At 33.2% G+C, this 15171-nt stretch overlaps 1 protein-coding gene and 1 pseudogene across 1 annotated transcript; both read right to left on the bottom strand.

The window, feature by feature from the left end:
- Positions 1 to 4419: 4419 nt before the first annotated feature.
- LOC115955450 lies at positions 4420 to 14737 on the bottom strand (annotated as a pseudogene).
- On the bottom strand, positions 10645 to 11299 carry LOC115955187 (F-box/kelch-repeat protein At3g06240-like). The gene has a single exon (XM_031073244.1). It carries the CDS (start codon positions 11224 to 11226, stop codon positions 10645 to 10647), a length of 582 nt encoding a protein of 193 aa, XP_030929104.1. The 5' UTR covers positions 11227 to 11299.
- Positions 14738 to 15171: the final 434 nt, after the last annotated feature.

The following is a 15171-nucleotide window of genomic DNA, read 5'->3' as shown; positions in this document are numbered from 1 at the left end:
TTATGTTGCAAACTTTATACATTCAGATTTTTAAAACATTTAATTTGGACCATGAAATGGAGAACATCTTTATCCAAACAAGCTTTTCTCTAACTCATCAGAAAACCTATATTTCTGTTTCTTGCATGTTCGTTATGGGCAGTTGGCTCATGGGCCTTTTTTTTATTTTTGGAGAGAGAGGGAAGAGCTGCTCATGGGCCCTTCAAGTAATAAGAATGGAAATAGTAGCAAAATAGTTGTGTACATTATGAAGGCCCAAGTGGCATGCTCACCCACATGATAAAATGTAGCTCCTTGAACCGTATCTCACTTGGCCCAAAAGAAAGAGAATAAAAATGTCAAAATGAACACAAACATTTTTGTTTTCCCAAAATTTGACTTGTTAAAAAATAAAAATTATAGGAGAGTGAGCTCAAATCATTTTATTTCAAGCCTTAAAATTTATATTTGAGGTGGTTTCAATTATTTCAACTAGTAAATTCTTTTGTTATAAAATAAGTAACTTGGATTCAAATCCTACCTATACTAAGAGGGAACCTATTGGTATTTTGACTTAATGGTCTGTTCATGTTAAATACCCTGGAGCATATACATCCAAAGTTATAAAAAATTTAGCTTTTAGTTACTCATTTTACTTTTTATTTTATTTTTACCCATTTAGATTGAAGATAAAGCTTGTGCATGCATGCAACAATAACCAATCCTTCCAACCAAAACCCCAATGATTATTAATATTTAATACACATGCACACTTGAGTAAAAGAAAAGAAAAATAGTAAATTCCTAATCTGACAAATTAATTACTTACTAAGAGAAAAGACAACCATGAAAGAGGGATAATTCTGGTGCCACAACTCACCACGTGAGTGAGTTGTGGCACAAGTTGTGCTACTTTACGTGGCACTAGCACAACTCATGAAAGAGTGGTGGAACTGGAAGGGCCTAGCTAGCTAGCTATATGCCTATATATCAATCTCTCTCCTCCCCAAACAGCCAAAACTAAGATAGTGTTGTGGATGTGGTGTTGCAAATCCAAAGCTAGCATTGGAAGCAACTAATTAATCAGAACAAAAAATAAGAAAAAAGAAAAGAGTAGTTGCTATTTGTTTCACAAGCTAGCTAACTATTTAATGCATATTGGCATGGTGTAAAAAAGGGATAGTCATGTAAAGTTGGCCTCCTTTTCGACTTTGAACTCTAATTTTGTGAGATATTTATCAGTTGTGGAATAAATATAAATGAACTAATAGATAGGGGTTTCCAAGTCCACACGTGTGACCGGTAAATGCGAACAAATTCAACCTTAAGTTTCAAGACACAAAACAAAAGACAAGTATTACAGCCTGGATTGCTGAGCTACAGCAAGTTGTTACTTTTAGACATTGTTGTTCTGTTCAAGTTAAGAAGAATATTATAATTTTGCTCTTATAATAAATGCATTTCAGTTCGATTTTCCAATTTATACTCATTTGATTTCCATTTGATTCGTCCTTCCCTCTTTGTTTTTAGCTTTGAAATGTCCTCCTCTCTTCTGATTTGGATCTTAATTCGTCCTCCTCTCAGCTGATTTAGGTAAGTTTGAATCTCTTTTTCCTTTAAGAACAATAATATTCGTATTTTCTGAATTTTGATTGATGATACATTTACATAATAGTGTTAATTTTTATTTATTTATTTTCATATATATATATATTTAGATAGTTAAAATATACTAATTTTGAATAAAATATAAAAAATAAAATAAACAAATTGAAAAAAAATTATTATATATCACTTCATATCTCACATTTTATTTTTAGTAAATGAACTTTCACTCAGATGACACTTTAATTCATTCTCTCGTAAAATTGAGACAGGTTTGCAGGGTTAAGTAAGTTCAAACAAAAAATCATGGAAATTCATTACTAAATGACCTTCCCACCAGCCCTCTTCCTTACCCAATGGTAGGCAAGAAAAATAAATTAACTTTTCCAAACTAAGTACACTGATACTCTCTAGAAACGTCAATTACAGCACACAAACTTTAAGATAACTAGTTAGGAAAGCATTGCTGATGTCTAATTGATATAGAGGCCAATGAAATTGAGCTGCCAAGGTTAAGATGATTCTTACTGTAGGAGGCTTATTAACTGGACTAAATGTTTCATCGTAATCAAGCCCAGCCTGGAGAGTATTGAATTTCAAGCTTTTAGTAAATGAACTTTCTCATGTAATTCTGGACTAAACAGAATCATTTTATTTCAAGCTTTAAAATTTATATTTGAGGTGGTTCCAATTATTTCAACTAGTAAATTCTTTTGTTATAAAATAAGTAAATTGGGTTTAAATCCTACCTATACCAAAAGGAAACTTATTGGTATTTTGACTTAATGGTAAATAGTAATCATCGTATAACAGATATCACAGATTTTAATTTTTATCTCATTGATGAAGTGTAAGCGTGTAGAAATAGAATCTATAAACATGGTTTTAAAAATCGATGCAATCAAAGAACCGATTTTAATCCCAGTTCCCGCTTTTTACCGATTTAGATGTTTTAACCAAACGGATTGATGCAATTAATAGCAAGGAAAAATAAGAAAATGTGAAAATTTACACGAATCATGCTCTGCTCACCGGAATACACACACACAAGAAAATAAACAAAACAAACAAAACAGTTGAAATCATGCAATTTTGTTAAATGGGTCACATCCTGTTTTCTTTTCCTTTTACTTTTTTTTCCTGCCTCTAGTTTGAAAAGGGTTTCCCTTCACTGCCAAACTCATCCTATGCAAACCCGTGCCAAGTTTGGCATCTGCAGGCTGGGCTGGATTACGATGAAACATTTAGTCCAGTTATTAAGCCTACAACAGCCAAAATCATCTTAACTACATGGTTATCTTAAAGTTTTTGTGTTGTAATTGACGTTTCTAGAGAGTGATAGTGTATTTAGTTTGGAAAAGTTAATTTATTTTTCTTGCCTACCATCGGGTAAGGAAGAGGGCTGGTGAGAAGGTCATTTAGTAATAAATTTCCATGAGATTTTGTTTGAACTTCCTTAACCCTGCAATATGTGTATAAAGTTCCCTCTTGAAAACTTGAACCCTAACCCTTACCCCCCACACTCCATAAGCACTTATACTTATGGAGTGGCCACCGCACCAAGAGTGCACGGTAGTTATGAGAGAATAAATTAAAGTGTCATTTGAGTGAAAGTTCATTTACTAAAAATAAAATGTGGAATATGACGTTATATATAATAATTTTTTAAATTTGTTTATTTTAATTTTTATATTTTATTCCAAATTATATTTTAACTATCTTTTTTTTTTTTTTTTTTTTTTGAAACTGGAACATTCATCTATTTATTTTAACTATCTAAGTATCTATTAACAAATAAATAAATATATATAATTGAAAATAATAAAAATATAACACTATTCAGCTAATGTATCATCAATAAAAATTCAGAAAGAACGAATATTGCTGTTCTTAAAAGAAAAAAGAGATTCAAACTTACTCAAATCAGTTGAGAGGAGGACGATTCAAGACCTAAATCAGAAGAGAGGTGGATATTTCAAAGCAGAAATCAATTCAGTAGAGAGGGAAGAGGAGAGGCCGAATCAAATAGAAATCAAATGAGTAAAAACTGGAAAAACGAGCTAAGATGCATTTATTATAAGAGCAAAATTATTATTCTCAATTAATTCCTCAGCTACGTGCATTGTTTATGTTTTTTGGTTTGCACAGAAGTTAGCTTTTCAAAAAAAAAAAAAACATATATTTGACCTCGACTCCACAATAATAATCTCTTTCTCTAGGAAAGGAAGCAACTCCCTGTAATTAGAGACAAATATCTGTGTACATGTATTTGTGGGCACATAAAAAACCTAGAGAATAACATCCTTTCATTTAAAACATACTTTGCTCGGTTTTATTTATTATATATATATATATATATATATTTTTTTTTTTTAAAGATCTGATTCATGATTGATGACATATGATCTCAACTTTACGTACAAAAATGTTAACACCATTTATTGTCCAAATTATTTATATTACATTTCATATATACTTCATTCACTCTATTTACATTACTATTTCTCGAATTCCATTATAATAATATTTATAAGAAGGGATGAATTTAAAATAGATCCTCTTATTGCAGAAGCCAAAGCAGATTCTCGTATTAAATTTGTGATGTTTGAAGAAAATGGTAAATGTGCTACAGGTACACTGGCCAAAAATTAATAATTTATTAATTCATGAAGAAATTAATCATAAATTACAAATACAATTGATTTTAACCAGTTCGCTCACCCACCAAAAAAAAAAAAAATTGTACACAATCTCAAAGCTTTGAGGTAAGGGAAAGCCCTCCACTACAAAGCTAAAGTGAGATTAAGCGTGCATGCTTGTGCTTACTGAATATTCTCAAACTACCAATTTAGAGTCTACTGCTTGATCTTGATAAAGTGTATCATACTTCAAGCTTCTTGCAACTTCAAAAAAATGTGCAACAGCTTCTTCAGGCGTCCCGACAAGAACACCATATCCTAAATTAAGAATGTGTCCCCTTCGACCTGCACACTTCACACCCTGACAACAACAACAACAACAACAACAACAGGCTGTCAGTTAAATACTATTATGAAACTTCCAAAGTCAATTTTAAGTTTAATTTCAACAAGAACCAAAAGTGCAAGATTCACTTTTATGTCATGTCAGACACCTTGTCAATGTCAATTGCCACCGATGCCATATGAATTGATAGAAACATAATAATAGATCAAAATTATTTAAATTTCAGAGTCACACCTTGTAATTTTGTTAGAAAATGATACCCATGTTGTTCTTGTTACACAAGTAATTTTGACTATAAAAAGAAAGACTCAACCAGCTCATGCAGACTCAGGTGAGTGTCATTTAGATGTTCCAATTAGGAAATTTTCAAGCCATTGGAAATTTATCATCACCGTGGAATAACAACTCCATTCCTAACCAATTTCCCTGCTATCATATATCTATCCAACTCTTACTTCTTGACCGAATAGAAAATTCCAAATCCATATAAAAAGATCAAAGATAAGCTGCCCAAGTCTCTGTAACGGAAATTTTGATTAGAAAATTTTGTCACAAACCTTTGAATTTCCTCTGTCAGGGCAGGAAGAGGAGAAAATAAGCAAGCAGGGTCGACGTTGCCTTGTACACTGATCTACTTAGCCAATCGTTTCCTTCCATCTTCTATGTCCACTGTCCAGTCAAGCCCAATCACATCAACGCCAGTTGCTTTCATACGCTCAAGAAGGCCACCATTTCCATTTAATGTATAGAACAAGAGGCGTTTGAGGACATTTGTTCTTCACTATACTTACAATCTGCACTTTCAGAAAATTAATTAATACCAAGAAAAAATAAGAAAATGTGAAAACTTACACAAATCATGCTCTGCTCACCAGAACACACACACAAAAGAAAATAAACAAATAAAAACCCCAAAACAGTTGAAATCCTGCAATTTTGTCAAGAATATAGCATGTAGACATAACGCATACAGCAATATTTCATCAAAATGATAAGCGAGAAGGCAATGACAGATAGGTGAAAATGATGTTCTTGGTCTATGAGTCACTCTTTGCATGTTACAAAATTGTGCTCCTATTTTCACAGTGACTAAAATTCTATACATGACACACTAAATATGCAAGAAACTTGAGACTTGAAAAATTCACACCTTTGCATATTGTGGCAAACCAAGTAGAGAAATACTACTTTTAAATTTTTAGGGTAAGATAGTAAGTCAAGTAGAAGTAGATCTATACAATAAAAAGAGAAAAGGGGGGGGGGGGGTGGATAAAGCTATGCATAGTGCACAGTGAAGCAAATTGTTTCCCATAAGTTGAATAAAGAGCACAGGCAGTCTCAATATCGTAGTGCACAGTTTAAGAAAAGTTTATCTACCCAGATTAATATAATCAATGTCATCCACAACTACAGCAATGAATGGCGAAACTGTTAGGTTCTAAATGTTTAGAACAATTGGCAAATCGTAAACACAAACTTGTCTAGATATAGATCTTAGAGTCTATAGGTATTATTAGACAATACTCAAGGTGATTCACGTCAAGATTCAAGAACATACAAGCTGCAGGAAGAAGATTTCATAACTTGTCTGGTTCGATCGATCGAAAGACAGGCTCGATCGATTGAAAGTCGTATCTGTAGAATTTTAATTAAACCCAAACAGCAGTTCAAGCCCATTAAGGATTAGGGTTTCTAATCTACTTTTCCCAGTATATAAAGGAAACCCTAAGCACGTTTTTATATGGCTTTTCAAAGAGAAAAGAGTGTGCCTCTTTTGTATTTAGAGTTTTGTTCCTGAAAAGCTCTCTTATGTCTTCTACCAGTGTTATTCCTTGAAGAATCTCAAGATCCAGTATCATAGAAGTTGCTTCCTTCTCTTGTCATCAAAGGTGTTGATGATCTAAACCTTCAAGGGTGGTCTTGGAGTCACAAACAGGAGAGTTTGTGTTGCTAAACTTTTGAGTGGGATCTCAACGTTACAAACGGGGGTGTTTGTGTTTTGCAAAAGCCAAAGAAAGAAGGAGTCCGTGAATTCGGAGCTTGCACGTGGTCGTGTCAGTAAGTTCTATTGGTGGGTAGTAATAAGAAGTCGAGCATGGGGGTTTGTAAGTCTTATTGTATAAACTTCGATTTTTTCTAGTGGATTTGCTTTTTACCTTGAGGATAGCTAGGTTAAATCCCCCCAGGTTTTTTACCGGTTTGGTTTTCTTAGATGATCATATCATTGTCTTATTTATTTTCCGCTGCTATGCATGATATAATTGTTTGATTGTGATAACCTAGACTTGGAATTTGGATTAAGTAACAACTTGACTAATTAACTAGGTTAATCCAATTGTGTTTTAAGGGTTCTAAAAACCAACAAGTGGTACCAGAGTAGGTTGCTCTTTTGTTTTAGATCTTTTGATCTAAGAGCAGATCCTTGACCCCTATTGTCATGAATAATTTGAAGTGTCTTTTTGATCATATTTTTGCTCATGCTTCTGTTGATTTTATTGATGCCTGTGAAACTCTTCGTAAGGAATTATAGAAATCTATGAAAATTGCTAAGAAATTCAAGGAAGAGTTAAAATTGGCTAATCTTGAAAAAGAGGAATTAGTTGTTAGATTAGATAAATCTAATAAAAAGAATGAATTTTTGAGAAATCAAATTTTCTCTCAAGATGAGAAAATGAAAAGCTTGGAACAAGAGTTAGATGAATCTAAAACTAAAATTGAAAATTTCACTAATACCAAGTCTGCTGTTGATAACAGAAGTGTTTCTGTTTTTGTTAAGCCTAAAACTGAGAAAGTTTATATCCCTCATTTCAAGAGGAATAATAAAGAAAATGCTTATTTTGCTAGGTTAGACAAAGGTAAAAGTTCTGATGTAGACGCTGAAGTTTCTAAAACTATGTCTAAACCTACTATTAGAGAGTACAATAAATCTTTTTTTGTGCCTACCTGTCACCTTTGTGGTGTTGTTGGTCATATTAGACCAAATTGCTCTTTGTTGAGGCAAAAACCAAAATTAGAGACTAGATTTGTTGTTAGGAATACTGATATTCCTAAATTTGTTCCTGTTTGTCACTTTTGTGGTGTCCATGGTCACATTCGTCCTAATTGTCATAAACTAAAATTTAAGCATTCAGTGTTTCAATCTAGGATTTGTGATGATATTTCTCCTGTCATAAGTCCATATAAATTGTTTCATATTATTTTGAAAAATTTAAGCTTGTTGGCTTGTGAAAGGAATTTGCAGGATTTTTGTCTTTCTCAGAAAATTGGTGTAATCCCTCAAATATATTCTACTTCTCATGGATTTTCACCTACAAAGCCGAAAACTCGTGCTAGATGGGTGAGAAAAGATTCTCTAAGGTGAGTGTTGCTGACTTGTCCCTGATTTAATTCTTTCAATTGTTTGTGGACATGTTTTGTTTTTGTTGTTTTTCTTTTTAGTTTTTTTTTTTAATAAAAAAAAAAATCCAAAAACATTGAAAAATTTTCAAAAGACAAAAATATTTTATTTTGAGTCTTGTTTTATTTTTCTTAAGGATTACATAAATTATGATATCTCTCTTGATTTAGAACATGCTTGATATTATGGAGAAACTTGAATAGTATGTGTTATATAAATGCTAAGCTATTTATAATTGTGTATGAGTATGTACTAGGTTGTACATGTACTCATGGGTTAATTAAGAAATTGATATTTCTTGTTTGTGTACCCTCTATAGCTTAATTAAGCACTGTCATGCATTGCATTTGCATTGTTCATTTAGCATAATGTGTGCTTTTTGTTTTTGGTCATAAATTTTTTTAAGCTAAAAAGATTTTTGTATTTTGTATTTCACATCTTGAATCTATAATCAAGGATTGACCATATTATTTTTACATAACAAGTTTATGTACCTTGTTTAGTTTTGATGAGTTTATTTATTGCACTTGACTAGTTGAAGTTTTGTAATGCATGTTGTGTAGGAAAGATGTTTATGATATTATCACTTTGTCTTAATCTTGAAGTCACATGTTATTTAACTGTCGGACCTGATCCTTTTGAGAAAGACATAAATAACCATCTCACCACTGTTTACTAGCCAATCATGAACACCTTAGTGCATATCATAAGATTTTGTGTTCGAGAAAGTGTAGCACATGCACAAAAAGAACATAAGGTGTAGCCTTGGTTATAAATGCTAAAATTGGTGTGTATATTATCCCGACTATTTTAATAAGTTTTTGAACAATTAAAAATGGTGTGTATATTATGAGGCAAAAATCAAGAAACTTACATGATTGCAAGCTTGTTTTCTAGGAGATGTGGCAGTTATATGATGCAACTCTTTTGGTAATAGTCTCTTTCAAATATTATGTGATGAATTTTGTAGAAATTGTGATTGATTTCTATTTACATATCACCTCACATGTTTTTCAAGCTTTTGCTAGTTGCACACACTACACAAGTTACTCTTTGCTAAACTTGGTACATTATATTGTGTGTGATCTTGTTGTGGCCATCCAAGATTAAAAGTTCCTTGATTTTAATGCAAAATGTGTTTAATGTTTGCGTTTTGAGGACAAATTGATTGAAAATCTTGATTTTGGAAGATCTGGGTTGAACTCAAGTTTTTTTAAAACTTTTAATCTCATACTCATGCATTTCATTCATGAAATATTGTGCTTTGAGGAGTTTCTGTATTAAATTGCTCTGTTTTTTCAAAAATATGATTTTTCCATGCATCATTTATGTTTAGGATTCACATGCATTGTATTGTTTTTGTATCCATCTTGCAGTTTTGCAGTCATATCTCTCATTGTTTTCACACATAACATGCATACATTTTGCTACATTGGGTACTCAACTTGATCAAAAAATTGATTGATTAATTTTTGAACTATGTACTTTCTAGTATATGCATTTTTTATGTGTGAACTGTAGAAAATATTTTTGTTAAGAGATATGGTGGATAATTAATATGCAAATATTTTCTCTACTCATGCAACTGTTTATGGGTCACATAGTGCCATGTTTGCATTTTATTAAAAGAGAGAATATTTTTTTTTCATGTGTATCCTCAACTTAGTTTTTTTTTTTTAACCTTGGTTTGTGTCTTTTTATTTATCCCCACCCCCTTTATTTTTCTCCAAAACTTGTTTTGTTTTTCCTATTTTTATAGGGGAATAATTTTTTTTAACCTTTGTGGTTCTTAGGGGGAGTTGTTGCTCTTCAGAGGGGGAGTCATCTCTATTTTCTCTTACTCGGTTGCATATGTTTTCTGTCTACCTTCTGATTAGGTAGACTTTTTCAATACGTGACAAAAAGGGGGAGACATAGATGAACTGTTTGTTTTGGTTAGGGGAAGAATATAAAAAACTTTTTGTTGTATCTAACTTAGGAGGAGAGTTAGTTTATTTTTTTATATTTTGTTTCAGAGTTAGTTTATTTTTTTATATTCTATTTCATATTATTTTTTAGACGAAAAGCATTAGTTTATTTTTTTATATTCTATTTCATATTATTTTTTAGACGAAAAGCACATTTTCGTCCCTACATTTTCACACGATTCCCACTTTGGTCCCTATATTTTATTTTTACCGCTTTTAGTCCCTATTTAGAAAAACGCATTCTATTTTAGTCCTTTCTATTAGTGCCATTAGGGCACTGACCTACGTGGCAAACAGAATTATTAAAATAATAGTAAAAAATTTAATTTTTTCATTAAAAAATGTTAAGTCAGCATTTAAATTAAAAATAATAATTTATTAATTTTAACTAAATAAAAAAATAAAAAACAAAAGTAAAAATAAAAAATCACATTAATTGAGATTGAAATGTGTCTTGAGCAAGAACAACAAGAACACAAACTCAGATCTAAAAATACAAAATTAAAATCCAAAAATCACAAACCCAAAAAATAAGAACATCAAATTAAACCTGAATAAGGAATTAAACATGAAAACAAACACAAAACACAAACCCAACAAATTAAAATAAAACCAGCACAAACCCAAAAAATTAAAATAAAATCAGCCTTCTGTTTGTATCTTTGTTTTTCTTCTTTCTTTTCAGATCCATGAAACAAACATAGATCACCTTCAAACTATTGCAGAAAATTTGGGCGAGACAAGGCTTTCCACATATGTATCTGCATAAAACCAAAACGGAATGCCGACTACGTCAAAATTCTTGCACGTCCCATCTTTTGGATTACACAGAACCAGCTCATTCTCGTTCTCGTTCCTATCAATTGTCATCAAGATCTCGGATTTTTTCCACAAACACAACGGCTTCACCTCATAACACGGGTCCACAACCAAAATCTTAGCCCAAGACTTACCCACACCGTACTCCTTCATGAACCAAATATCTCGACGCCTTAGGCCAAAGACAAGATCCATCAAACAAAGGCACCCTTTCAAAGACCCAGTGCTGAAACCCGACACAGAAATTACCGGTACCGGCATTTCTCGAAACGTATCGGTTTCTAAATCAAAGGCGGCGATGACGCACTCACCTCCGCCGCGAAGCTTGAATACCCAGTGGAGAGCACCGTTGAGATGAGTCCCACATGGGAGTAGGCCCTCCCATACCCAAAGAGGTGCGTTGATGGCCTTGACATGCTTGTAATCGTCGATAGAGGGAGCGTAACCGAACCCATTAATTGAGCTCCCATACATTTTCTGTTGTTATTTTCTGGGTTGATGATTTTTGAATTTTAATTTTGTATTTTTAGATCTGACTTTGTGTTCTTGATGTTCTTGTTCAAGACACACTTCGATCTCAATTAATGTGATTTTTTATTTTTATTTCTTTATTTAGTTAAAATTAATAAATTATTTTTTAAATTTAAATGCTGACTTAACATTTTTTAATGACAAAATAAAATTTATTATTATTATTTTAATAATTCCGTTTGCCACGTAGGTCAGTGCCCTAACGGCACTAACGGAAAGGACTAAAACCGAAGGCGTTTTTCTAAATAGGGACTAAAAGCGGTAAAAATAAAATATAGGGACCAAAGTGGGAATCGTGTGAAAATGTAGGGACGAAAATGTGCTTTTCACCTATTTTTTATATGTCTTTCTTTCCACACATGCGGTGATGTGTTTGTTGAGTGTTTCAGGAAAGACAGGTGCATTCTGATCAAGACCTTCTACCTCTTCTTGCAACTTCTAGGTTAGGAGTCTTAGATTAGGATTTGTGATGTAATTGGGCATTTTATTGTATTGGGTTGTTCTTGTATTTGAGCATTTTATTTTGTATGAAAGTTTTGTCACAAATTGCCAAATGGGGAGTCTGTTAGGTTCTAAATGTTTGGAACAATTCGCAAATCGTGAACACAAACTTGTCTAGATATAGATCTTAGAGTTTATAGGTATTATTAGACAATGCTCAAGGTGATTCACGTCAAGATTCAAGAACATACAAGCTGCAGGAAGAAGATTTCATAATCTGTCTGGTTCGATTGATCGAAAGACAGGCTCGATCGATCGAAAGTCGTATTTGCAAAATTTTAATTAAACCCAAATAGCAGTTCAAGCCCATTAAGGATTAGGGCTTCTAATCTACTTCTCCCAGTACATAAAGGAAACCCTAAACACGTTTTTATGTGGCTTTTTAGAGAGAAAAGAGTGTGCCTCTTTTGTATTTAGGGTTTTGTTCTTAAAAAGCTCTCTTATGTCTTCTACTGGTGTTATTCCTTGAAGAATCTCAAGATTCGGTATTGTAGAAGTTGCTGCCTTCTCTTGTCATCAAAGGTGTGATGATCTAAACCTTCAAGGATGGTCTTGGAGTCACAAACAAGAGAGTTTGTGTTGCTAAACCTTTGAGTGGGATCTCAAAGTCACAAACAGGGGTGGTTGTGTTTTGCAAAAGCCAAAGAAAGAAGGAGTCCATGGATTCGGAGCTTGCACGTGGTCGTGTCAGTAAGTTCTACTAGTGGGTAGCAATAAGAAGTCGAGCGTGGGGGCTTGTAAGTCTTATTGTATGAACTTCGATTCTTTCTAGTGGATTTGCTTTTTACCTTGAGGATAGCTAGGTTAAATCCTTCCCAGGATTTTTACCGGTTTGATTTTCCTGGGTGATTATATCATTGTCTTATTTATTTTCCGTTGCTATGTATGATATGATTGTTTGATTGTGATAACCTGGACTTGGAATTTGGACTAAGTAACAACTTGGCTAATTAACTAGGTTAATCCAATTGTGTTTTAAGGGGTCTAAAAACCAACAGAAACCATTCATTCCAATTTACCTCTTCAATATAAGGCCTTAACCAGAGTTCCCACATATCAGGCGGAAGTTGTCCACCCCATGAGTCCAAAATTTGTATGCAATGATCCCCAGATTCCACTTGGAATACAATGTAGTCTGACATTGCCTATGTCAAATGAGAAAGAAGGGCCCTCAATACATGTGAGGCAGTATGGCACATGGTCTTTATGGTTGTATATGTGCGTGTGGTACACCCTTCCACTATATATGTAACTATCGTCCAAGGTGCTCCTACAAAACCTAAAACAGCAGTGTTCCCACCAACCTACACAAAAGAATAAATAATTAAATAACTTAGAGAAGCAAGACTAAAAAGAGATACTACACTTCTATCATAATTTACATGTAAAACAAATGCCAAACAGCACAATTGTCATTCTTTTTAGGCATGAATGACTATAGAAAGTACCTCTCGGTGCAATATCCTAAGGGATTCCCCCACAAAATGAAGTTTTTCTAAGTCAATGGGATGCAAAGACTTCAGTCCCTCTTCAGAATAAATTGGTGACTAGATAACAGGACCCCTTACTTCTTCTATGTCAAATGGAACACCAAAGGCAGGTAGAGGAGTAAGTATGTCAGAGAAAATAATAACTCCATCGGGATGGAAAGCTTCCCAAGGCTACAAAGAGATTTCCACAATGAGATCAGTTGTCTCTGACCTCTCTATAAAGGATGGATATCTCTTTGCAAGCTTTCTATAAACAGACATATACCTTCCTGCTTGGCGCATCATCCATGCTGGAGGTCGAATTACAGGATCTCCTCTTGCAGCCTTAACCAAAAGAGGATCTGGATATATAAATATATAAGATAAGAAGGGCCAATGAAGACCTCCGCATATCTCAAATCATGGAGTCCAAACATCAAGTAATATTCAATGGTACAATAGCATACTTGATTCTCAAAGGGAAAAAATTTACACCTCCCCAAAACATCAAGGTTAAGAAGATGATCTATTTATCTTCAAACATGGAGTCCAAACATTGGGAAAATATCATACTAATCAACAAATATTTGTAATTTTGAAATGAGTGGGAATAAAGTAAAAGAAGGTTAAATTAACAGATGACAAATCCTTTGTCATGGGCTCCATAGTAGAGGATGTACCAAGAATTCCTTAAGATTACAAGGGCAGGGTTGACAACATAAAAAGATTTGCACGTACAAGTAAAACCAGCAAATGTTATATTAAAACAAGAACCAAGGCAACTTTATGAATGATCTTAACAAAAACTTATGGTTTAAGTACACTGATTTGGTACATCTAATTCCACCAAATTCATATGAAGTATTTTATCCTGAGTAGTCAGCCTAAGGATAGAATACATGTGAACCTAAGTAATCTTATTGAGGATCCATAGCGAACCCCAAAAATATTGGGACTAAGGCTTTGTTGTTGTTGTTGTAGTCACCCAAAGTATGTGTAGCAAAATAATAAAATCCTTATTTAAATCTTATAAGATCTGAATCCTTAAAACATATAAGGGTATTTATAGAAGGGGCATATTGCGCCATATGCTTGATGCTAAGACATGATAATGCATTCATTAAGGATTCCTTGATAGCATGACAAATGTTGGCATCTAGATGTAGAGAGAAGCTAAGCTGCGAAGTAAAGTAATTTGTTTAAGTGAGCAGGATTCACATGGCAAACCTTAAGTTAGTAATGTAAGCAGACATGGTTATAGGTATCGATGTTGCCAAGCACCAACCCAACCTTATTCTATGACAAAAATCTTAAGAGATTCACATTGATGCAACTAATACATTTTAATTATTTGCTAAGTTTCAGAAATTCAATAAAGCACTAACAATTTGTCCCTTTGTTGTCCACAATTTAGTGAGACAATAATATTTAATAGTCACAAAACAACATAAATAACTTTCAATTACTTCAATTGCTTCTCTCATTTTAATATGAAAAACCCACATTAAACTTATAGAGACACAAGTTCACAACTTTATGAGAAATTATGCCTTTTTTCTGTCCCCTCTCCTATTTTTCCTTCTAATTTAAATTTCTAGGATATAAAACCGTTCTCTTTTTTTTCCTAGTGTTTCTTAAAATCTAATAAGCCTCATCAAGGAAATTTATATCTCTTGCTTGTACAAAGCACTACTGATGTCACTCTGTTGAAAATCCGTTCAGAATTTGTGCAAGCTTACGCGCCCCCCCTCTCTCTCTTTTCGTCCCTTTGGATGATGCAGGAGCCATTAATAGCACTAAGAGGCATTTAGCAGTACACTAGGACTTCTCAACAGCATTGATTCCTAGCAGAAGCCTAAATGACTTTAAGAAAACCAATTTTCCTATGATTTGATATTATAAAATTTGTGATGTATGT

Source organism: Quercus lobata, chromosome 8, assembly GCF_001633185.2.
Source record: "Quercus lobata isolate SW786 chromosome 8, ValleyOak3.0 Primary Assembly, whole genome shotgun sequence".
In the NCBI taxonomy this organism is placed as follows: domain Eukaryota; kingdom Viridiplantae; phylum Streptophyta; class Magnoliopsida; order Fagales; family Fagaceae; genus Quercus; species Quercus lobata.
Note: the sequence above shows the minus strand (reverse complement) of the source record. Positions and strands in the feature narration are given on the sequence as shown.

Bases quoted from the DNA above. Each gene is read 5' to 3' on its own strand.
- LOC115955187 (XM_031073244.1), bottom strand. From the start codon at position 11,226: ATGTATGGGAGCTCAATTAATGGGTTCGGTTACGCTCCCTCTATCGAC.